General features: G+C 37.1%; 1 protein-coding gene across 7 annotated transcripts in view; it reads right to left on the bottom strand.

The window, feature by feature from the left end:
* The window catches only part of NCKAP5 (NCK associated protein 5), a 245,047-nt gene that overhangs the window by 31,885 nt on the left and 187,017 nt on the right, over positions 1 to 26,145 (bottom strand). For 4 of the 7 annotated variants that reach the window (XR_005105773.1, XR_005105772.1, XR_005105774.1 and 1 more), the window contains exons 13-15: positions 22,209 to 22,287; positions 4,114 to 4,428; positions 1,807 to 1,943 (exon numbers count right to left, since the gene is read on the bottom strand). Coding sequence is in view for 4 of the 7 variants with exons in the window: in XM_037397644.1 (XP_037253541.1) it covers positions 1,807 to 1,943; positions 4,114 to 4,428; positions 22,209 to 22,287 (531 nt within the window). In the remaining 3 variants the exon portion in view is untranslated. The other 3 variants (XM_037397642.1, XM_037397645.1, XM_037397646.1) reach the window with 3 other exon arrangements.

The raw sequence follows: 26,145 nt of genomic DNA, 5'->3' as shown, positions 1-26,145 counted from the left end.
TGCCTCCGCTGGGATGGCAAACTGAAGGACCTCGCTAGCACACTGTCCCTCAAACACTGGTGTACTATCCCCAGGATTATCTCTAGTAAGCCTGGGTTTATTCCTTTCTCCCTTCCAATTTAGTTTAAAGCTCTTTCCGTGAGCCCTGCTAACTCCTGGACAAAGATCCTTTACTGTCTTTGAGACAGGTGTACCTGTTGCCAGCAGGCCCGGTGTTGTGTAGACTGACCCATGATCAAAAATGCCAAAACTCTGGCAGTGACACCAGGGTCGGAGCCAGGTATTGATCTGCTGGCTCTTCCTGTTTCTTCTCTCATTATTCCCTGCAACTGGACCAATAGAGGAGAACACTACTTGTGCTCCTGATCCCTTAACCAGTTGTCCCAAGGCCCTGAAGTCTCTCCTGATTGCCCTCAGACTTCTTGTTACAACTGCATGGCTGCCTGCCTGAGCAGTCAGTAATGGGTAATAATCTGAGGACTGTACCAGGGCAGGAAGCTTTCCCTTCACATGTTTAATGTGGGCCCCAGGGAAGCAGAAGACTTCAAGAAGTGGGTCTAGTCTGCATATTCAGCCTTCTGTTCCCTTCAGAAGGGAGTCTCCTATGACAATGACCCATCTTTTTTCTTTATGGAAGCAGTTTTGATGCAGGGCATAGGTTGACTTAACCTCCATGCTAGATGAACTATTGTCCTTGTTACTGTTTGGTTCCACTTGCAGAGCCTTGTATCTATCATGCACAGGTACCTGGGGAGGTGGGGTGGTCACAGGGGAGACCTGTCCTGATGCCATTGCCGCCTGTCCCTTAAGTCACAGTGTTCAGCCAGGTGGGGAAAGGACAGGGAATCCTCTGTGTCATGCGTCCTGTCTGCCTGTTGGGCCTGTCTCAGGGAAGTTAAGGTGTGGTTCCAGTACCTATCTCTCTCTTGTGCCCCCCTATACTCCTCAACCTACTTACCTCCTCTCAGAACTCTGCCACTAAGAAGAGGAGTTCCTCCAAATATCCAGAGAATGGTCCATATAAAAATGCGAGATACCTCAGTTGGTAAATACATGGATGCAAAAAAGCTACGCAACAAAATGTTTTTAGCTTCTTGCAACTAGCAGTCTGACAGTTTCCTTACTTAACGCCCACTTTCTTGATAAAGTTTTTTTCTCTCTTTGCTAACCTGCTGACCCTGTACTTTTCAGGGGGCTTCACAGCTTGGCATTCCTGACTATGAGTAACTTGACAACCATCAGCAGTAGCTTTCACACAGGTATATGTATTTGCCTGTTCTTTCTGCAGTTTTCATTAAAAGATTGAAGGACAGACAGATCATTGCAAGGATTAACAAAAACCACAAAGAAACATGTAAGAAGAGTATTTTCCTGTTCACAATACTTCCATAGCACATCCATTCAAACACTTATACTACACAGTCATACAGACAACGAAACCTAGGCCGGGGCAGGAAAAAAAAAAAAAAAAAAAAAAAAAAAGAGATCCAACTCTTATGGAAAGCCAACAAACAAGATCAAGTTTCTTGAAGAGAAAAATGGTAAAAGGTCTCAGTTTCTCCATGTCTATAAAATGACTGTGAGGAATCTTAATTAAAACATGTTTGTAAGCCATGAGGACAAAGTACCTTTGGGTGCTGTATTATTATTAATAATAAATAATGAAATTATAAACGAAGGGCAAGAAAATAAATAGAGCTGTTAGATTGCTAGTTACTCTTCCACTATATTAAAAACATTTACCATTTCTGATTCTTTTACCACAATACATATCTCATTTAACAGATGGCACTTCTTAACTTATACCTTTGTTTTAGTAGTTTTCTTGGTGGTCCACTCTGGAAGAACTTTTCTATTTTCCACAGTTTCTTCAGTATGCTCTAATGAGGCAGAGGTCACAGAACTTGGTTCTTGTTCACTCTGCTTTGCAAGGTTAATTATTCCTGAATTAAGAGAGACATTATTTAAATTGTAGGTCTCACAGCATCTTCATGACAGTGTTTCAATTATAATCCAGTAAAAACTAGGGGCAAGTCATGATACTTTCATTATGTCAAATAATATCTTACTACTCAAAGGAACAATTGACTAACTTACTGGAATAATTCTAACAGCTACTGTTGCAGAATTTGATCCAAAGCCTTTTCTAGTTAACAAGAGAAAAGGAACACACGGATTTAAATCCCTCTATTAATTTTAAAACATATACTCTTTCACATAAGAAAAAAACATTCAATACTACTAGGCATTGTAGGATCTGCTTTTCTATTTTATGTCCTCAGAGAGAGAACAGTCTGTTAACATAAATACAATTAGAAGTACCTTTCTAGCAGAAAGCTAGCCTTTTTATTTGCTATATTTGCACTACACAAAATCAGAACATCAAAGAAGATACATGGTGCATATGAATTAAAGTGATAATTGTAATTTGGATGAGAGAGTGAGGGAGAGAAGAATCAAATAAAAAAATTCTAGTAAAGAGTGAGTTGACCCCACCATCTGATGTATGCTACTTTTTTTTAACATCTCTTCATGACAATTTAATTAAGATACAAACCTTACAAGGTTGGTGCAGTGAATATTAGCATTAAGATCAGAACAATCTTACTGCTACTGACTTCTTATGAAGCAATTCAATGCTTGCAGTTTCTGTTCAATTTGTTATAATGACAGTGTTTAATCATGGACTCTATAGTACACTGCTGAATTGAGGTCACACATGTGGCTATTCAAGCATGTAGCATATAATCTATAACTAAGATTTCTCTTCTGAATCCTTCTTAGCTGTACCATTAATTAACAGTACATTTATTTAAAAAATACTAAGTATTAAACCAGCTTTTATTTAGCTTTGATTTGAAACAAGTAGGGGAGTTGTCAATGAAGCATACAATGTGTGTTTGCAGTCTATTATACCACTAAAATACTGCACTGGGAATATGGCTAAATCAACTAAGTTCTAAGATATTAAATTAGAATTCTGCTGTTATGTATCTTATGAACAAACAGAAGAGACTTTTTTCCTTCTAGGCTCAATAGACATCAGCTCATTAGCAGAACACATATTTGATGGCTTTAAACTAAGCTTAAACGATGTTTAACCTTACATGCTAATTACCTGGAATCTCTCTTAGAGTAATACAGATTTATGCAAGTTAAACACTCACAACTTTTATCGGAGCAATAAATATTTCTGCTGACAAAGTGCTAACAACCATAACCCCAATAAATACATGACATTGCATTTGGTCAAGATAAAACAATACTCTTCTCCATTAAACCAATTACTTTTACTGCATTTTGTACCATACCTATCATGCTGACTATAAAAAATTTGCTGTTATAAATGCTGTATGTAATAATTTCTAATGTTATTGACATATATTAATATCTCAAAACCTTCAGAATTGATTATAAATGGTCAATGTGCATTTACAAAAAATTGCACAGAGTTTAAAGGAACTATTTACTAATACAAAGTTGTTTTTTTGGGGCTTTGCTGGATTGCTAGCCCTTTTATTCCTTTATCAGCTTTTGTTTTATGGTTTAAACACACACATAGCTGATTAAGTGAAAGTAAGGTATTTTATGTTTGTATACAGAATTGTTTCTGTATAATGTAGAAAAGTAATAAGTCTTGTTTAGGTCAAGGCCATATACTCATAGGGACAGAGTTTATGCATTGAGGTCATATGAGTCTTTAGTCCAAATCTGGTTTCAAAAGCAAGTATATATGAATATATCTTTTCCATGTCACAACATGGATATGTTTTGTGCTTTGCTGCAAAATCTGATCCTGAAAATCGCTGAACATCTGCATTCTTATTCAAGTCAAATTCCAAGGCTGGCATATGTTTTTTCTTCAAGTACAGTTTCTTGAGAAAAGGATTTAAGTACTTAACACATTTTTCTTCCTCAGATAAGCATTATGTGTTACAAAATTTCCATATGGACAGGTCACAAACTTGTTAACCTTATGCATTCATCAAAAGAATATCTTCTGCTCTGCATTTAACATTTCTGTTATCAATAGTCATTATTATAGGACTTCTGCTAATCAAAACAGACGTCAGGGCAGAAATAATGTGATTTTCAGTGTAATTGACATTTTACCTGAGGAAGCTGGTTTTGGAAGGCGACTTTGAAAAGGTCGTATACCTTTGGCAGTCATGGCCGGATCCGATGTTGAGTGACTAATTATGCTTTCTACAGACTCCTGGCTCTTAGCTGTTGAAGGCACTTCTCGCTCAAGAGTTTTGGCTTTTACTGAAGGAGGTGAAAGCAGAACTTGCTCAGATGGTGCAAGGTCTTCTGTTTCCAAGGCTGATTCTTGTCTAGAAACATGTCGCCCTGTAGAACGGTTCCCTGAGTCAGGGAGGGGGAAGGTTCCAATCCCGCTGTCCAGCGTCCTCATCTGGCAGCAAGACTCTAAGATACAGGAAAATTGTGTGACAGGGTGAAGCTAAAGGTGTCATTGGTATTTAAAGACAGTGAAAGGTTCTATGGGAAAAAAGGGCATCTTCATGGGAAGGTTTCAATGAAAGAAAAAACATTTTGCATTTTGTGAGTATGCTGTTAACTGCTATTTGTATGCTTTTGACGCAACACATCTAACTGCATACAATGAAATACCATTCTGAGGTGCAATTAAACTAACAGATGCCAAAACACTGAAATTGGTCTGCTTCAGAGTTACTGTGTGATAATGAATAAGAAGGGCATGACCTAGTTTGAAGGCCCACAGAATGTCTGGAGAGTACCAGTGTGAGGCCCTCAGCAGCATAATGTATTTCTTCCTACGTAAACCCACACTGCACAAAAGCTTGGCCTCTCCATACCTCTGCTTGCTTAATTGTTTCACTTACAAGAAGATGTTAATTAAAATGTATCATTTATCCTTACATAAAACTAAGTTCTACAGATTTTCCCAGAGATACCTGTCTGTCAGAGCATCCTGAAAACTTACAGCAACAGCCATGTCCTTGTTTACCTTCTTATGCTCTGGTTCCGCACATGCCAATTTAGGTAAGTCTCCACTTTCTAACACAATGTCAGACAGAGTTGCCTTAAGTACTTGGTAGGGAAGCAGTATGGTCACACGTAGCCCTCCAGCTTATTCATCCTACTGGACAGGTGCTCTACTAACCATGCAACAGAGAGAGATGCAAGTGCAGAGATGTGCACTTTGCTATTCTAGCAACTAGGATGTAACAGCACCACCCTGCCCTATCGTTTTCGATTGATTTCCAGTGACTTGCCTTTTGTTCGTATAATGAGCAAACAATATTGAAGGGACTATGATGGCAAGGTCCTTCTGAGAGGTATAAACACCAAGGAGGCAACTTCAGCATTAATGGCTGGAAAATGAGCATAATTTAGGTTAAAAGTCTGGAAACATCCCCTGACAGTGAGATCTTCAGTCTGTGGCAGACACTCCCAAAGGAAGTAGTGGAATTTCCTTTGCTTTGAACAATTTAAGGCTACACTGGATAAAAGACAGATTGCAGTGAACAATGGTACTCTAGCAGGAGATGCAGAATATGACCCAATATATCTTTTCCATCTCTATTTTCTGTGTTCCTGAGTATTGATTTTTTTTATGGTATGTCTATTTGTTATTTAAGTCTGTTGTAGTTAGCAGTCCTCTGTCAAGTCATTTTCATTATTTTTTCCTCTGTAGTGTTTCTAATACTCTCAGAAATGCAGAAACATTTATCCTCTATGGGCTTTGCCTCTTTGTTTTTGAAATAAGAACATTAACATGCTAATTTTCTGTTAATATCTTAATTGCAATGGGCTTTATTTGATAGCAAGTAAGAAACCACTTACAGATAAATTAAACATCTATTTATGTTTCCTGGTTCTTGTCATAAGAGAAGCAGTGTGTATTTACATGGTCCTCATGACGTTATCCGTGTCACTCAGGATCAAAGAAAGACTGACAGTCATACTGAACACATTAACTTTACAGGGTCTAGCTGAGCTGTGACAGCAAAACAAACCACACTCTCTTTTTTAAATGGGCAACAAGTGACTGATTTCTCTCACACAATTACTGCATTCCAATTAATTCTTTACACAGGTAAAAGGAGATAAGGTGTGGAAGTCACAGCTAGCTGGCAACAATGTTTTCCATCATATTTTTGAGCTAATGTGCCATAATGATCTTAGAAGTTGCTGAAGGTTATCCAGGAAATGTGAAAAAGAAGAGAATTAATTTGGTTCTGCCGCATCAAAAGGAGTTATCCCAGCCACTGAACTCTCTTACTCTAGTTATCCTTCCTGTAAGATTTTTTTTTTTTTAAATAGTAAAATACCTAGCTAGAAGTGGGTGAACTGTTCCTCTCAGGACATAACAGAGTGCAGAAAAGTAAGTTAAAATGCTAGATGTCTGCCATTGACATTTACTCTGTAGACAATCAAGCTTAACCGTGTGTTAGCTCATGGACAGGCAATGCTTCAACTCTTGACTATTGATGACAGAATTAGTAAATAAAGGAAAATGTAGAATAAGAAAGGACTTCCATTAGTTGTCTCCTGACCAGAAGAAAGACATCTGTGCAAAACTGGTTATGCTGGAGAGGCAGAACTCTTCAGCAGAGACATGGAGTAAACTGGAGACACCACAGAAAAGAACTTCCTGAAAACAAAAATCTGAACTTTCTCCCATCTACTGTCTGTACGGTTAATGCTGGACCTGATTCTGCAACCCAGTTCCACAGGGACTCTGAATGATTTTGTAGCATTTTTTCCTTTCTGAGCATTCTCTAAGAAAATAAAAAGTAACTCCCTTCTAATTATTACAGGAAAATTAAGTAGACTCAAAATGTATACCAGTGAAGATGAACTGAAAAATGCTGTTCCAGCAAACTGGAAGATGAACACGATTTTGTTTTCTAAGGTCATGTTTCTTAAAATGACAAGGATTTGTCTTGCTGACAGTTACCTTTTCTATATCTAGGAATGAACCATGAAAGCAACGGCATAAAATCAAGAGAAATGAATACCAAGGGCTATACTTCCAAGAAAATACAGCCTCCTGCTGTTCCCAAAATAACTGGGAGAGCGATGGAGGAGCACACCAGCAGTGTCACATTCAATTAAAAGGAAAACCAGTTTTCATTGATTATAGTCTTCCTTCACAGAGACTTTATCCATGACAAAGGAAATACAGCAGGTGGAAAACAGATTTTTAAAAGAGCTCACTAATTTTTAATTCTGAACAACGGCAAAAGAGCCTGGATTTCAAAGTGCTCAAAGCTCAGCAGCTCCCACTGTGACACTCAAGAGACGTTTTTGAAAAATCCTATGACTCAACTATGTTAAGAAATCCTCAAAAACCTAGTCCTAAATCCAGAGAGTACACCACAAAATTCTTTATGGATGTTAATTTTTCGCTAATAAAAGTAACTAATTCACCCCTAAAGCTATATTATACAAACAAAAAAGTATCTCTCAGAACAAATTGTATTACTAAATGAATATACATTATCTTGTGTTGTTTTTAAACTTTTATGAAGCAACTGCAAAATCAAAAAATACATTCCATATCTCAGTGACAGCTTTCAAACTGAACTGTTCATGGCCCATCTGATTTCATCAGTTGCACTGACACTTCTAATGACTGTTATCAGTGAGAGCTACACAAGACTACATAATGAAAATATGTAAAACTTGTATCTCTGATGCTCTGACAGTACTACTCAATAGAAGAAAAATGATTCTGCAAAACATTAAAGTCTAAAAAGAGTTATATACGAGCTTAATGGCTTCTCCCTGTGAATTTTTCCTGGCATACAAGTCAAATTCCTTGCCTGATTCTGTTTTTTCAGGTTTTTTTCCCCTCTTTCACTGCCAGGGAAGAAAGAAGCTCACGCATTGCTATCAGATTTTATAGTGGACACAGACAGACTCACCATCTGCCATTTCACTGAACAATCGGACTAGAATCTAAAGTCTGAAATACTGAAATAGCCCCTTCCCTCCCTCCCATCATGTGGATTTGAGTCTGAGCAGAAAATGAAGTCTTGGAAGTCTTACTGCAGAGGAACATTTCTCAAAACTGGAAACAGAAATAAGGAACAATGTAGAGAAATTTCTTGGAGATTGTGAAACTCCTGACTGCATGGAAATCTTTTGATGACAGGGTATTGCAAGAGCTTTGTGGACAATTTGAGAAAGACCTTTGATGTTGAGAAGCTTCTCAAACACTAAACAAAAGGAATTAACACTGCACAGAAAGTTTTCTGAAAGTCTGCTGAACTCCCTACCTCCCTAATTCTCAATAATTTTCAGGTTTAGTATTTTCACAGGGCGGATGACCATGCAGTTCATGTCCTACATCAGATGGACACCATGGTAATTTGTACTGTTGGACAGGCGCTGGCATATTTCAACATCACTGGTTTACCAGAGTTTTCTGGTACCAGTAGACCACTATGACCTCTTCAACATGGAGTCAACACCCAAAAGAGATAGAATAAAAAGGATCTTTGAAAACTGTACACCGTTCTGAGGGTATGGACAAGAGGGAAATAGAAAAGGGACATACTCTCAAGTGGTAGGTATCAAGAATTCTAGAAATGAGATCATCACTGGGGAAAATTACAATAGCAGCTCCTTCTGTGGGTTTTTTTACATCTTCCTATGAAATGCAAAAATTAAAGAGTTAGAGGTAAACATAGCCCACTGTCAAGAACTGACAACCTAGAATTCATTAAAGTCTTTTAGGGCATTCCCCTGAGCATAGATAATTTTACAATGCATTTTAAATACCAGCATAAGGTCATTAAATCTAATTATTTTTCATCTTTTTTTTTTTTATTTCTTCTGAAACATTTGCCACAAAGATACCACCAACACACCAACTCTAGCTCAGAAACTACTCTTGGTAAAAATCATTGGAGACTGGGAGAGAACACTCAGGGAACCTGACTGCTGACCTGGCTTTTGTGTTCCTTCAGAGGCACTGGTATCAGTCACTCTTGAGAGTGAGAGGAGCCCTCGGTCTGAGCTGGTACCACGCTTTTTATGTTGTTATACAGCACCCTTCTCTGGTCCTCTTTTTATACAATGCACATGGAAGGAAAATCAATTTGGGGGAAAAAATAAAAGAAAACATAGAACAGCTACTATGAAGGGAATTGCTTCCAGAACAACACAAGAAATGTGGGTCCATCCTCCCTCAGGCTAAGTTCTACATTGATGGTTGCAAAATTACTCAAAATAGGCAATGGAGTAAAATCTGTCCTGCTTTTAGATTACACATTACTCTTTCTAATGTTGAGTCCTAGCACATATCCAAGAGATTTCATGAATTTCATACAATAGAAGACAGAAGGTAATGACACAGCTTTTAAACACAGCTTCTGACACACATTTCTTCAATAATGTGAAAATTTACTTTTACTAAGAGGGATATAATGCCACATGTTATTGTCAACAAACCTTTAACTGAATAACTGGAGAGTGTTTCAAAATGTTTCCTCAGGTAAAGTAAAGTTCACATTCTAATAAAGTCTTTTTATGTTGTATCTTAGAGTTTGACAGATGCTTAGTCTATTCACAAATCACATAGCAGTCTTTCTTTACATAGGGCCTGTTATATTTTTAACAAGTCTGTATCTTCACTCACAGTTATTTTGACCATCTAGTTAAAACAATATGTGAATTTTATTATGATGCTTAAATCATCCATAAAAACCTTTACAGAAACCACAAGATGCAAAGTTTTACCCACAGAGCTAAAATAAGGCATCAATCAGCAATTCTATTAAGCAGGTATATTGTCTTACGTGCATACGTAATGTCATTCAAAATGGTCAGGCAATTCACCCACTCCGAATTAAACACAACAAAGGAGACATTTCTGGGTGTTGGCATGCAGGGAAGGACTTACAGGTCATGAGAGGAGATCATCATAGAACCTACCATGTTGTAAGTAAAGTTTTGCCTCTCTACCAACTTGTGCCATGACTGACAGAAGGCAGCCACCTCTCAGTGCTGCTTGAGGGGGTGAGGATTTCCAGAAGCAGCTCAATAACCTCAGCCATTCCCCATGAGGTAGAACCATGATATTACTAATGAAACATACTGATGGATACCAGATGCAATTACTGCATACAGACATTATCTCTGCTTCAAATGACTGACACAAACTAACAGTTTCTATTTGGAGATGGCAAAGTTACAGAAGTGTATGTTACTTAACTTTGATGGCCAATCTATCTTATCTATCTTATCTAAAAATAAACAGAAAAAAAGAGAACAACTGTATATTAGGTCAAAAAAATCACAGGTAGTTCTGCTCACAACAGGTTTTCTATGTATTATGCTAGTAGCACAGGGACGTATTTTCTTTCAAAGAAGCATCCCACCTCATGAAAAATGTGGAATTCTCCCCTGTGCTCACCACTACAGCTGGTTTGAGATCTTCCTCACATAAATTTTCAAGTTTTGGCCTACAAAACTGCACAAGATTGACACAAATTTCAGCTGAAACCTTTGAGTAACCACCAGAATTTTCCACAGAAAGCAGACATTTTCAGAGAAAAAAATCAGTCAAAAATAGCTCTGTATCAAGAACAGTTTCCCTGGGAAATTTCCAGCAAGCTGTTTTCAGAGGTACAGATTCAAGCCTTGAAAGAAGGTTTTGAGAGATATGTAACACCGAATGGGCTTTCTTCAAGGAGTATCTAGGACACTAAAAACGAAAGGGCATAATTCTCATCATAACAGAATACACTAATTGTAACAAATTACCTTTCTTTGCATTAGAAAGTTCAAGACTTTCTACTAAACTGACACAGAGAAGCAGAGAACATGTAGTTATTTTTTTCTGAAACACCAAGCGAGTACAATTTTTCTAGTATTTTGAAACATGCCAAATTATTAATTAATACTTTTTTCTTTTTCAGAATAATATTTCAAATGTAAGCAGGCCTCTGCAAAATTGCTTTATCAGTTAATAAACATCTTTAGGCTACATGTGGCATTGGCAGGAAGAACTTAAACTACAGATGGCAAAACAGATCTCTTTATTTGCACATCCTTCTCTTCATCTGCAATGCTAAAGCAACCGCAAAAAAATGAATGTATTTCTGCCAAATCAATGTCAATTTTAAGTAGATTATTCCTTCTGGGTTTGCACCATAATTTGATCCAATTAGTCAAAGATGAATGCATTATTGTTTTCTATCTAGACTTAAAAGTATAACCAATATGTAAAACTAAAAACCCCAAAGGCTATCCTAGGTAAAACTAGAAAAGACTCAGGTTTTCACAGCGCTGATATTCCCATGGCTACTGCATTGGTGAAATGGAATTATTTCTAACATATACTAGGGAAAGGTAAATGAGAGAAGGATGGTGCAGTGTATTTTTAAATGATGAATCTACAAGTGAACTTCACTCATGGGTGCTTGAATATGGGATTACAATTTACGCTCATTTGTAATAACAATAAAAATAACCAAAACAATAAATACAGACTTTACCGACTTATTCAGTGCTCTTTCTACTGCTTCTCCCAAGTTAAGCTTTTTTTTTTTTTGCAAAACCCACCAACATCAATATGTCATTTGCCCAATAGACTGACAGTCGTCTTCACAGTTTTCCATGACCACTACCCCATCTTTGAAATGTATTTTAATACATTAACAGAGATTTTTTTTTCAGCAAGTCTATTTTTTTTTTCGGAAAAAAAAAGTATGCAACGCTACATGATATTATAAAGACACCATTTAAATTACCATTTTGAAACAATGTATTGGGCCTCTTTGCCTGTTAAAAATTGGAAGTAGGGAAATTATTCACTATAAATATATTTGTTGATTTCTTTTTCTTTTCCTAACAAAGGATTGTCCAAACACAGAGAAATTCTCGAGTTCACCTAGTATTAAAAACAATGCACTAACTGTATAGGTATTATATCTCCATTATAGTGACTTTTTTTTGGAAGACCCTGTTTTCCTGTGATCTGCTATGATGACTAATTGCATAATCAAATGTCAACAATTCAGGTCTCTGACTGAAGACATGAATTAAAGCTCCTCAAACTCAATTAAAAATGGCAGTGAAACAACAAAATTAGGAATAGGCATCCTACACTCAAGAGTGAGAATTTGGAAAGACATATGCTGATACAGCTCAAATATAACTGATAATTCAGATGAAAATGTATTCTTCATTAACAGTCTACTAGATGTCACTGTAGAAAAGGGGCACAAAGTCCATGTGAGCACAGTTGAAACAATTGTTTAAAATAACAAGTCCTCATCCAAAATGCTTTTCAATTTGCTCAGTTGCACTTCAGGTATATGAATTAAGAGTTAATAGGCAATGCATGACTGAAGCTCCATACACACATCCACAGATGGTCCTAGCCAGAAGCAAAAAACATGTAAAGTAGAAAAGTTTCAAATAGAAGGAATCATACTATTATAGAGAATACTGGCATGTACTATCCTGTAATAAGTATGATAATCAGGCACAGTCCTGATTTGAGTGATAAAAACGAATATAGATTAGGCCAGACTGTAAAGTAGTGTAAATCAACATAGCAGCATTAACTTCAGAGTTGAAGAACCCGGCCATCCTGTTTAATTGACATTTTAAGCCTGAATGAGACCAGCAGATTCTCAGTATCTTGAATAATAATTAGACTGTATCCTATATATAACATATAAAGAGCTACACTTCTTCTTGTTCTAGTGATAAAATTTGGCAATTCTGGGTGAATAAATGTAATGGCAAAGAAGGAAATTTAAGCAAATCATTGTGGCTAATAAGGAAGTGTTGATCCAAAATATTAATTCTCTCCACAGAAGGAAGACAATCTAGGCAGTAGGCTGCAGCAGTGCTGCAGAAGAATTGGCAATTAGACAAATGCTATGTGTACTATCTTTTAAAATACAAAGAACTTATTTGTTTTTGGCAGACTCTGAAGAAGGTAAGCTGACATAAATTAGAAAACACTAAGGAATGTTACTTTATTATTCACATTGGCAAGGTTCTCCATCATCTTATAAAACCTAAGTAACAAGTAGAAAAATACACAGAAAGTTTCATTTGGTTATCATAGGCTCCTTCAGACCATCATTTCAAAATTAATCCTTGCAGAAATACCTAAAAGCCAAACGAGTCAAGAACACAGTACAGAAGACACTATTCCTCCCATTTCTAGCTGCCCAACCCCATATAACGCTGTTCCTCTCACAGCTCTCTCCATTCTGCAGAGTAGCCTGTTCACCTTCTCACCCATTTGAAAAACACACACTAATAAAGATGTAGACAACTGAAAAGATGTAGAGCAGCTCAGTAGAAGGGCAGAATATTTAATTAGCTCTATGCACCAGTATGAGTTGTTTCTGATGAGCAAGTCCTGAGATGATAAATGCTGAATGCTGCTCCACACCACTCTGGAAGGCCACTCAAAAGCATGACCACACCAAATCTTCAGTAACATGAATACTGCAGTGTAAGAACACAGGACTTCCAAATGATGTGTAAAGCCTCCCAAAGAAACGGCGCACTGGTCATGGACACATTTAGAACAATATCCTTGAAGATACTCAAGACATAACTGGTAAAGACCCTGAGCAGGAGGATTTCCAACCTATGTGGTCCTAGAGGTATGTCTCTACAGACAAGACCGTCAGTTGCTATTGGTTATTAAACAAGATTTCCCCTCAGCGATGCCTCATTTTAGCTACTCTGGTTCAGAAAAGTAAGCAAACCACAGACACAGGTAATTTTAATGGTGTTGAAGGATCTGAAAATAAGGATTTTGAGGTACAAAAGGGGAAGAACAGTGCTTGATTATTGCATTAAGATGTTAATGCTTTGGGGATATTAGATGGAGGCATGAAATGGCATAAACTTTGAGGAACTGACAGAGGTATTCAGGTCAGTGCAAGTACAAATGTATCTGCTTTTTACTGAGCCAAGCTCTGTTCTGTTTGTGTACTTCCACACATACCTCCTGCCTGAAGGACAGTGAGACCATGACAGATAAGGGCATTTTGAGGGTCTCTCCCATAAGTTCCAGTCCCCTTATGGCACTAGGTTTTGAGGCTTTTTTGTTTTGTTTTGTTTTCATGAACAAGTCTGGATCCTGATGTTGCTAGAGGCAAGCAGCTTATTTTAGTATTTAATAATTCATCATTGTTTTAGCAATTGGGAACCAAGTCCTTTGGATTAACATCCATACAGTTAGATATGGCAAGCCAGCATGTTAAATTGCCTGCGACACTGATGCCTGGTTTCAAAGCTCCAGCCCAGGAAGCATGCTTGCTAAAGAACAGTCAGCACCTACAGATTTAACACCTACCTCTCACCTTCCACATGCACACAGGGCTTTAGGAAATGGCTTTGTTACTGATGTACAAGTAAATGCATTCATACTTGTACCATTGGTCATGTATAGGGGATTCATCAAAAATCTAATACCTTATACAACTTGTATCAAAACATAACATTTTTGAGGATGCAGATTTGAAATAGGAACAGACCCAGGTTGGAAACAGATTTGGTGATAACTGGTTTCGTTTGATGGCTTTTACAGACAGCAACCTCACACGTAGAGACTTCTAGGTATTCCACAGCTTTACTGGGTGGTGATGGGGAAGATAAAACAAACATTTTTCCTTTATCTGATCATGTGTAAATGAATGATTCAACTGCTATATCAGTGATAAGATGATAGCTAAATGGTTCTTCTCAACTTCTATCAATGGCCTGATGAAAGGAATTAACACTGACAGTGATAAGTTGTTTTCTCAGGCATTGAGACTTCATGACAAGAGAGGATTTCTTTTGTGGTCAAAAGACATTTTATCAGTTGAATATTGTTTTTCATTAAATGCATTAGAGGCATCCAAGGATTGGCCTGACATTTAAGCAACTTCTGGATTATCCTTTTGCCTCTCCACAGTCATGTGGATCATCTCTCTTTACTGAATGCGCAGGCAGTAATACAGATGAATTTGTTCACCATCCTTCCTCTGTCACATATTCTGTTACATTTATCTCAGTAATTCTTTACAGACCTCACCTAATCTGTCTCGAGGTTTTGAGGGTTCTTTAATATAAATGTGTTTGCTCAAATATTGCAGGCTCAATGGACATATTTTAGGATGATACATGTCAGACTTGACTTAATGTATTTACCACATTAATCAAGCTTGTTTCTTTCACATCTATTTCCAGTCCCTGAGAGTGAGAAAACATGAATTCAATAGCTGTTTACTTAGAACTCAAGTAAAAGCACCCAAAGTTTTAGTAGTTTACATAATGGTGGATAAACCCCAGGTTTTTGTTTGGCAGCGGGGGTGTCCAGCGTTTTTGCTTCTGGAAAGCTTGGCACAAGCTTTTTAAACAAGCAGATGAACTGCTACTGTTTTCATCAAGTTTTGGAAAAGGCCATTGGACAACTTACATAATTAAGCATTATGAGTATGTGCATGGCACATGCAGAAATAAAATCTGAAACATACTTTTTCAGTTCTGGTGTTCATCAGATCAAGACTTCAGAAAGAAATCAAGAGAAAAAAGGCAGATGACACTGAAGCAAGGATCTGTTAATAGAAATGGTATTGGTATGGAAACAAAAAGGCAGGCTCTGTATCGTCATTTAGATTTGTGGGGAGTCAGATAATGAGCAATACTGGGGCACCACACAAGCAGTAAAGAGTGATCACCAGTTCTAAACAATGCAGGTGAAAAAACATGATGGGAAAGGTAAGAAAATAATATCTTGGCAGTAAATTGGTGTATCTGTGTGAAAACCATACAGAAGAACCAGAAAGAAAAGAGGAGTCAGGGACAAACAAATTTACCTGGGATACTAGAAAGAATGCAGGTTCTTCTCCTCATAGAAAACTCTGCTTATGAAATGTGGTTTTTTATTTTCATATATATATAGTTTCATAGTATCACTGCTGGGTGCTGAATAAAACAATATCAGAATACACAGATAAGGCTATCATCTTTAGTATATGATACCTCAACACAAATAATTATAATGCTGACATTTCATTTTAAGTCAAACCCACTTACATCTACAGCATGTTACATGTCCTACATTTGCTATCAGTATATCTGTAAAACTGCTATCAAGTTGCTAGCAACTTATCTATAAAACTCACTGTGAAGGACATTCCTGGTTTCTACTAAAAATGTAGTTTGAGCACTTTGCTGCATATAAAGCTTAAAGGGGTGGACTTAAAAACACAACGCAACATATAAAATACCAACAACACTTCCTTTCTGGAACATTAGGCATCTAAGGGATTCAACCAAATGTTCTCTACAGAAGACAAATCTCCAAAAAGTTGCTTAAAAGACAGACCTTCCTTTTTCTGACCAGATTGCCTTTAAATTAAACTGCAAAACCCTTCTACAAGGTTGTTCTTGGAAAGTAGAAAAAATGATAATAAAGCCTGCTAAAAGGCAGATGATTATCAGGAACTTTAATGGAATTCAGTGCTGGGCTACAGCAGAGATACAAAAGAATCCCGTGACCTCAGTGTGTGTTTTTATTCTAGCACAAAGCAGCGAAGTCTACAATGGACTTTTAATGTTGCTTTGATAGTGTGGAAGTCAAGGTCTCTAGTTAGATACTTTTCAAACCCCTTTTAAATATCTGCAGGTGCTTTTTCTGTATCATAGAAATGCAAGTATCTACAAGGTTACCATTTAATGCTAGATGATTCAATTTTGAGCAACTGACCTGGATCTGTAATAAAAATCTGACAAAAATTAGACCCAAGTCATTCTTCAAAGTTTCAAAAATTCTGATTACATTTATTTTCATAATCTTTGTCTGGCTCTGAATTTCACCTGCAATACTCCAAACAAACAACAGGGGTCAATGCCACAGTTAGATAATTTCTTTCCAAGAACTGTGAACCTTTTCACTGTGGATTCTAACCCCAGCCTGCCTCAGGGAATTAACTCCCCATGCATCTTCAGTAGGTAGTATCTTGTGCTTCCAGTGGAGCAGACAGCACCAAAACCACCCAGATATATTTTGGGTTGCTACTACCAATTTTTGCGTTACCAATTATTTGCTCTCCAGAGTACCCACAACTACTCCAGCGAACTGCAGGTCTGTTCAGATTATTTTAATTTATTTTTACCAGTGATGTCATTTCAAGGACAAAACCTACCTGCAGTAATGTCCCTGATGTCAAAGCTCAACAGGCTTTTATTAAAGAATGAACCTGGCCTTTTAGTTCAATCAGTGACATATTAAAAGATAACATCTGAAAGCAAAAACTTTCCAGTTGAATGAAATAATTCTGTCTGTGTTTGCATGTACTTCCTGAACTCCAGTGCTTTAGACCAGAAGTGCTTGTTTGATTCATTTAGGAATTGCTAAGGATAGAATAACCACTGGAAATCTACTACGATGAATAAATGTATTTAAACATAGAAATATCTGTGGCATTAAAAAATCCTCTTTCTTTGTATTGAAACCTGAGTATAAGTTTAAGAATAGACCTGAAGCCTTCTCAGACACCTCTGATCAGCATATTTAGGCTGCTGAGAATATGCTGAGATGGTGGCTTCTGTGAAGCTTGAGTATATAATTACCAAAAAGCATATTCAATGTTGACTTGCTTCTCTAGTGCATTTGTCACCCATTTGGGGTGAAAAAGAGAAAAGGAAACTGGACCCAGAGAAACAATTAACATGTAGCTTTCAAACAAGGAACTTGGTAAATCACTGAAGTGTTGATGTCTGAGAAAATGGCACACGCAGTCTTTCCTCTTTCAGCATCAGCATAGGTTTATATCAACCCTGAAGAATAGTAAGATTAATTATGACTAACTTTCCTCTTTATTACATATATATGTATTCCTAAAAAGAAAACAAGGTCAGGAACCTCGTAATTTGTGCAGAGACCTGTATAGCCAAAAGTATGTTTGATCCTTCAAGGTGCCCATATTTTAGCTGCTACAGATGAATATTATAACCAAGGAAACTGTCTTTGGTATGACTGTTACTGTATACCATAGTATTCTCATGTGAATTTTTCTGCAAGAATGAATTCTTCAGTACTTAGCATTTCTTTGCTTGTGCCATCGATTTTTGGCTTTTCCCTTGACGCTGTTTATCAATGAAAACTCTTAATACATTATAATTAATACAATCACACTTTTCCAGGAGTGGCTGCTAATTTGAAACAGTACTTGAAATATGAAACATTAAACTTTCTCACAAATGCTTTTTTCTTCTCAACATGTCAATTATTAACTTCTCTATGTAAAGGTGTAATTTGTAATTGACTTGTAATTTTTTTGGCCATTGTGACAATGGGGAAATTCAAGACAAACACTGACACTTCTTACTCCCGTGGGGGAAACATAATTATTTTTCTTTGTAAAATGAAGAGGTTTTTATGTTTACACGGAAACAATAGTGTCAGGAGCTTGACATATCATCTTGCATTCAACAGCAGAATTTTATTTATAGGAATATTTGGAGATCCTGCTGTACCTGTCTGAGCTGGGGAGTCTCTCGTGACATGAAGGGAAAGTCAACCTTTTTATCATGTCCCTCCTCATACTAGATACTTTAGTATCTCCCACTTCATCACTCTTTTGAAATCCAACTACTTTCCTGCAAAGGGCTTGAGTGAGGAGCTCTGAATATGACTGGAACTGAAAGTGATACTCCTGGATTCTTAGGTCTCCTGCCTGTGGGAAGCAGGAGCACAGGTACCATCTGTGCTGCCAGGGCCTATTTGGCATCCTCACTGACAGTACAGCAAAAGCATCCAGGGTAAAAACTATTTTTGTTTTTATCTTTAAAAAAATGTTTTAAATGTATGTTTAAATACACAATATATGTTTAAATAGCACAATATAAGTGACTGCTTCATATGGCAATGATCAAGTGTTCCTGAGATATAGGTATACTAGAAGGGCAATTTTATATCACTGTGCATTCTTTTATTCTTTCAGTTTAGCAAATCCAAAGCGTCAGCAAAATACTTAAATTTGTTTAGATCAACAACTGACAATAAATTAAAAACCTAGCAGCTGGCATTTTACACGTATTTTCTTTAACACACCCAGGAGTATCTCATTATTAGAAAGTGATGAACCAGCATTGTCTTACATGATACCAACCTTGAAGACTGTTCAGTTATATGTATCTTGTTTATTAGCTAACTAGGCAGAACTGATGTCAATTTAGGTATTTTACAGTGACAATCACAGTAACACCTGGTTTTTCTATTATGTAAAGAACATCTTCCCTGCTTAATCATAGCCTTTCTATATATTCCATTTATTCAGCTATATTTTATTAATTGTTTAGATCAAAACCAGTAGAATCGACACACTAAAGTACAGCTACAAACCACAGCAAACTTTGTTTTCTTAAAACAACTGTTTATGATGGTGAAGAATGCAGTAAGCAATGAATTTACAGCCCATTGAAATTTTAAAGATTTCAAAGATTACAAAGATGATCCTGTTCCGGAAGAATCCCCAACACTGTGAAACTGTTCCAGGAAAACAACAGACCAAAAGCCTCCACCGGGACAGGAACTGCTCTCTTTGATCAGACTAAAGACCTGGCTCAATATTGCGTGCTTGATGGCAGCAAGGCATAGCATTTACAGAGCCACCCTTTCTGTATTATTCCCTTCTGCTTCTGAACAACCAGAAGCTTAGGAGTTGATAACAAAGAAAGCAGAATTTGGCACTCTTGCACATCAGGTAATTCTCCATACCAACAAGTTCTTTATAATCTTCACAAGCTTTTTCTTGTATATGGTTTTGACTAAAAATTACAAGCTGACATGGGAAATGTTCCAAATGAATGTTTCTTAAAGCCGTACAGAGTTTCAGTCTTGGAAAAAAATCAGTAAATTTCTATGAAAACCTTTGTGTCAGAAAAATGCCAGAATCTGTATCAAGGAATTTGGTAAAATAATCTGAACAAGACCTAGGAAAGTTTGGCATCCAAGAAGAGCAATGTGGACATACAGCAGCAAAAATACCAATTTAAGATAAAACACAGCCTGACGAGAGTAGAATAAATCATAGCATGATACTGATACAGAAGCATTCAGGAAGTGCACTTAGATCCATGCTTCTAATCTTCCAGGCTTAGGCTTGCTGAAGTAAGTAATGACTGGTACATTCTGCATTAGGACTCAACTGTGCTAATGTAAACAAATTTGCTTAGACTTCTATTATTTTTACTGTGCCAATACTACCTATTGCACATAATGTCTCCCATCACCAAAGTTTACTGACTTTAACAACTAGGTCCTCAGAGCAAACTTGAGTTATTCTAGATGGTTTGACAAGGCAGAATAGGTATACACGGCATCCTGTGTTGAGCCTTTATGAGATGGCGTTGTCTATGGAAAAGAAGATGCTTTTGCAATTAGTATAATTCAGATGATGGGAAGGTCTTTGTACGAGCTACAGCAATTTCCAAAGGGTAGCACTGCCTGGCATCTCTGTCGCACTACTTACTGTGGAGCGGTATAGACTTGGGCCCACAGATCTACCTGATGCTTTACAGATGTCATCAGTCCTGAAAAGGTGAAGAAAAAGGTCTTTGCAAAAAAGGACTTGGGTGTGCAGGAGGGCTGGACCTACAGTGATGACCTCTCCCAGCTAACTGAGGGCCTCACGAACCCAAAGCACAACTGACTTTGGGGAATGCCAACCAACCTGCTCCATAACCACCTTGTCCTGTCAGAGACTCAAATTTGGTGCCTGTGGGAGGAACGAAATATTAACAGCCTCAAAAGTCACCTGCGTGCCGTATTACAGGACCCAATAACAAAGTAATATATCAAAATATATATTAATTAGGTCTCAGCCACAACCACCAGTTACACTGATGAACACCAAGGAAGCCCTGGAGTCTTTTCCAAAAAAAGCTCTGCAAATAGCTGTTTTCTCTTGTTCAGTATCTAGATTAAAAAATTAAACCTAAACACTTCAATTCAAAGTAAAAGTTTTGAGAATTTTGAGGTGGAGGCAAAATAATTATTTCAGTCTGAAAATAAATAAAAGTGTTTGGAATTACTAAGTAAGTTTTTCTCTTTTGGGCAACTTCTAGTAACAGAAATTAAGCCCTTTATTCAGAGTGAGAAGCATGTATTTCTCTTTTCAGGGCTAGTGCCTACTCACTCACAGAATCCCCTCAGTCTTACACTACATTGTTCAAAGTTCTTGTTACGCAGTTGCTGTAATGGAGCCAAGTTATGGCTGAGTTCTTAGAAAGGGAAAAGTATATGGATCTTTTCTGCAAGTAAGAGAGGCAGAGTTTACTTGGCTGAATCTGGGACTGAAAAGGATGTAAAGTCAATAAAGCATGCAAACATTTTCCTACTACCCCACAGAGAAATGTGTTTCTACACGATACCTCTGCTCAGCCCTACTTGCCAGGCTGACAGCATTAATGAAATGAAAGTGCTTCTGGCTAGGAAAACCAGTTACAGTGTCCTTAAAACACTGAATCAGATGTAACTATTGCTGCAGTCTCTGCCCGCAAAGCAGACTTGCTAAAGCAGAGTCCTTTTTGTTCAGAGTCAGTTCCATACACTGGTGACATACTGCTCTAATACAGGCCCCAAACAGACTTCTGTTTAGTCCTCCGTTGCCTATTAGATATTTTAACAAGTACTGAGGTTAAAAATTAGTACACGCCAATCAAGAAGCAGGACAGATGGTGCTACCCTCCTGAAAAGTGTAGAGCAAAGGCAGCTTTATTTTCAGTAACAGCTTTAACATCTTCCGAACAGACATTTGGTTTGCTACTCCTTCTGGTTTACTTTAAGGCAGTAATTATTCTGCTATTCAGAATTTTATTCTGAATTTCACTAATTCAAGGCCAGATGACAAAGTTACAGTATATCAGTATTATTCACACTGAAGTATCATGCACAGCAACCCTCGAGTTCAGCAACTATATGTAACCCACTAGCTTTGGAGGCTGAAAGATCTTTTACAGCCAGATTCCAAAGCCCCTCATCAAGCATTGGACTGATCCACAATTGGTAATGGTATATATTAATCTTTTACATAGATGGTGAAATCTGGCTATCCAGGAACAGAGCTAAACGAATGCCAAAGCTGACATTAGGTGGGCAAACAAATAAAGTAATGAGAATTAAACATGTTTTTTTCCAAGAGCTGACAGCAATAAAATCCAGTGTAAAATATAATTTGTACCTATCACATGACTCTGACATGTAGTCCTTGTCATGGTGTCCTCCTCTTCCTCTTGCAGGTTTTCTGTGACTACTTTAGCCTGTACATAGTACAACAACAAAAGTGAAGAACATCTGTGACTCTGTTTACATTGCTTCATGATAACTACAGAGTATCTTTTCAGAAATAAACCCGAGTAAAGTTATAGGGCAGCTAAGAGTGCAAGTATATAGCCTGTCTCATTCTATGCACAGTATCTGAGGATAACAACTTTAACTTAATTCGAAGTCACAATATGTAGCAGTCAAAAAATACCATTGGAAGATACAATTCCTCAAAAAGTAAAGTCTTTTTCTGCATTAAAAAAAAATGTTACAAAATTATGCTCAGTTCTCCTGACCTTGTATTTATTTCTCTCTAGAAATACTGTATTTCAGAGTTTATGCTAAGAAAAATGTGAACTTAATGTGTTATGTGGTATCTCTCTCACTGAACGTTGGTGGTTTTGTTTCCACCTCTGCTTAAAAGCATTGATTAGCTAAAAAGAGAGAAAAAAATCATTTAAGAATGCAGTGCACACTAAGAGCCTGTACATACTATTCAAGTATGTGTTATTCAAATCCCCTAGATACTCTGTTTTTCAGATGAAGGCATATTTTTGCTCTGTTCTTCTGCGCTCCTGTTTCCCAAGTGTATATATAATCTGAGTATCTTCCAACCATACAGTGAAAACCCCCTCCATTACATGCCATCAGTGGCCATAATTCAGATCCAGGGACATATTTTTCTGCCAGGCTATATAAATCAAACTGGAATGAAGATACTTTCAGGGTGATGAGAGGAGGAAAGCCAGCACTGCAGAAAAAATTACTTTCAATATCTCAGAGATCTTAAATTATTTGTTAATCACTCCCTGCTGTTTTAAACTACTTACACCACATACACAATAACATTAAATATGCTCTGTAATCTAAACCAGTAGTATTTATCATCGTTTGCATGACATATCTTTGATCATAGTATATATTCTGCTTGTCTGGTTTATGCAAGTAGCCCTATTGACCTCTTGTGACTAGTCTCAGCAAGGCATGAAAGACTCGCTCTCTGTATTTATAAAAGTGCATTTATAATCTGTTAATCCCAGAGATTTGATTCATCTTTTCTTCTTCTGAAATGACACCCTTCAGGCTATGGAAAATGAAGAGGAAAGTATGTGATCATTTGGCACTGAATTACGGGTAGAACAATTTCTCACATTTGCAGACTGCATGGCGGTCTGGGGCTCGCAGCTGATGTGACATTTCACAATATTAGGATAGATCTCTGGGTATTCCCCAAACACACAGACTGCAGACAGACAACACTATACAAAACTCCTGGTGTCTTGATTTTGGTGCCACACTTCCACCTCACAAAGTAAAGCCCATGGCTTTTCTAAATTATTGTGGGCTGTAATAAAATCACAAAGATGAAATGAAGCAGTGCAGCACAAAAATGATTGTATCTCACCTTAAAATCCAGCCAAGGACATGAAAAAGTACTGGAGAATGTGGAATATCCTTGGTGTGGGCTAAAGGATTATGTATTTCTGTTGGCTGGCCTTTAGAGCAAAGTGCTTTTTTGATGAACACTAACGGGAAGCGTATCCCTCTGAAGGTGAATGCACAAGGCTGCCATTGGTGAAACATTGCTTTTTCCATACATTCAGTGGCAGTCAAGCAATAACATTCTTTGCATGAACAGAATTCAGAGGTAATTGGTGCATATGTTATGGCATAATAGTGCCCCAAGTCTTTACCTGGCACATCATACGAGAAGAGATTTTATCATCAAAAATTAAATAGGTTTGAAAGGAAAAACCTGCTAGAAAATTAATGTTAAAAAATGTTATGGCCAGGATTTAAAGCAGCAGGATATATATGCTATGCAGTTTTGAAATACAGCAGCCTCCACATTGAACCCATATGACTGAATGCACTTTGCATTGTTCCAAAAAGAAAAGAAATCGTCACAGTTTAGGGCTTTTCAAAAGCTTTACACTGTTTTCTCCAAAGCATTCATTTTGTCTTTTTACAAGCAAAAAACCACACAACAGGCCATTCCATTGCATGCGACTGTTTTCAGTCACAGCTATCTGCCAGCCCTTTGCAATCTGCTTCAAAGTCAGCAGACACCAAAGAATAACTGGAAATGATGGTAATAAGATGCGTGAACTCTGAGTTTAAAGAATTTCCATTGTTTTTCTTGTAGAAGTTTGGAGGACAAGATGAAATATCACATACTGTGGAATCTTAAGGTATATCTCTTTCATATGCTGGCATTAAGAACTGTAAGCACATTTTTAATACTGTTATTCTAGATGCCCTCAGTCTTTTGGCACTAGATATTTCTTTCAGGAATTAAGTGCCACAAAAAATACAGTATGAAACTCAAAAAGATGAAGCATATAATGTAACTTAATCTTCAAAAACAATACAAAAAATACATCGATATCCAGCAAAAAAAAAGTGTGCATGGTATAGGACAGGTAATGCCTTTTCCCCATGACTAACATGTCCTTAAAAACTAAATGGTATGCTTAGCATTTCTCCATTATTTATGTATATTAAGGACAATCTTCGTAGTTCCCCCATAAAACAAAGTGTGTTTCTTGAAGACAGACTTAAAGTCGTAAATGACTATTATTGCTGCATTTAGAATGACAAAATGACAGACAAAAAGCACAACAAATTATTGCAGCATTAGAAAATAATAAGTTAGAAAGAAATCGTAGAAGCAACGTGTAGAGATTTTTGTACTTCTGTACAGTGAAGATATACCCTAAGCTGTCAGGACCATATTAAATGGGGCACAGTTAAACTGAGTGGCTCTGATAAGGGGCTCTGCTTTGCTATCAAAGTTCTAGATCAGTTGGATTGAATTTCCTGCATATTGCACATTTCCAGACTTTCATTCTCTCTCTTTCCTTTCAGTGACACTACAAGGACAGCCTTAGATATGCTTATAATTTGTGGTTTTATAATGCGGGAGACATCTACATTTTCAAAGAAGAGATGATACCACAGGAGTCAGGAGGAAAAAGTTTTCAAACACATTCATTCTGCATATGTTTCCCGTAAGTTTTAAAAAATGACCTTGCAGATGTTCTTAGGAAAGGCATCTGCATTAAAGTAAAAAAAACATATGCCTGAAGTTGAAACTGTGTGAGATACTTTAACCTTATGTATCCTAAATGCCAGTACTAAGCTAAGAGTTTTTCCAGTTCCATTATGAAGCTTTTTGAAATTTGTTTTACCCTTGAAACACATCCCAAAGAATTTGTATTTGAAATTCTCTCAGATGAAATTGTTGAATGTCCTGTACCTCAAGAACTCAGTTTTATCAGAACAACAAAAATAATAGACTTAACTTCATGTTTAGTATTATATTTGGCATAAGTTTTCAGACTATTTTGTGAAAATTTTGATCGTTGTTAATAACTGTCATAATAATACTGTCAAGACAGCTATCAGGAATGAGAAAAGAATGCTCATCGAGTTAAAGCATCTCTGTTCTCCTGGTGCTTGTACTTTAAAACATCATGGGAAAGGTCCTTTCTGCGCATGAAATTGCTAAGTAAATTCTACGCTTAATTATTAGATGCTTCACAAGGAAGGGCACCCATTATCTGAGTTCAGGCTGCAATCCTAGACTCTGTGCATCCACTTCTTGATGCATAAAAGTTAGCCATTCGCAGCTTTCAAGAACCAGAATCTAGCCACTAATAGAAAATAATTTTTCTTCTAAACTGCAACATTCCTGCTTTCTGGGTAAATTAAAGTATCAGGTATAGTTAGTACCTTATTGAAGCATAAAATGAACTACAGGGCATTAACAGGGAGATTTTCCATGGTACAAAGAGAAATGTGGGTCAAATGGATGCTTTTGCTTTGAGACTCCCTCTTAAGTGACAAATATT

Source organism: Falco rusticolus, chromosome 8, assembly GCF_015220075.1.
Source record: "Falco rusticolus isolate bFalRus1 chromosome 8, bFalRus1.pri, whole genome shotgun sequence".
In the NCBI taxonomy this organism is placed as follows: domain Eukaryota; kingdom Metazoa; phylum Chordata; class Aves; order Falconiformes; family Falconidae; genus Falco; species Falco rusticolus.
The sequence above is the reverse complement of the archived record's forward strand: the minus strand, read 5'-3'. Positions and strand labels throughout refer to the sequence as shown.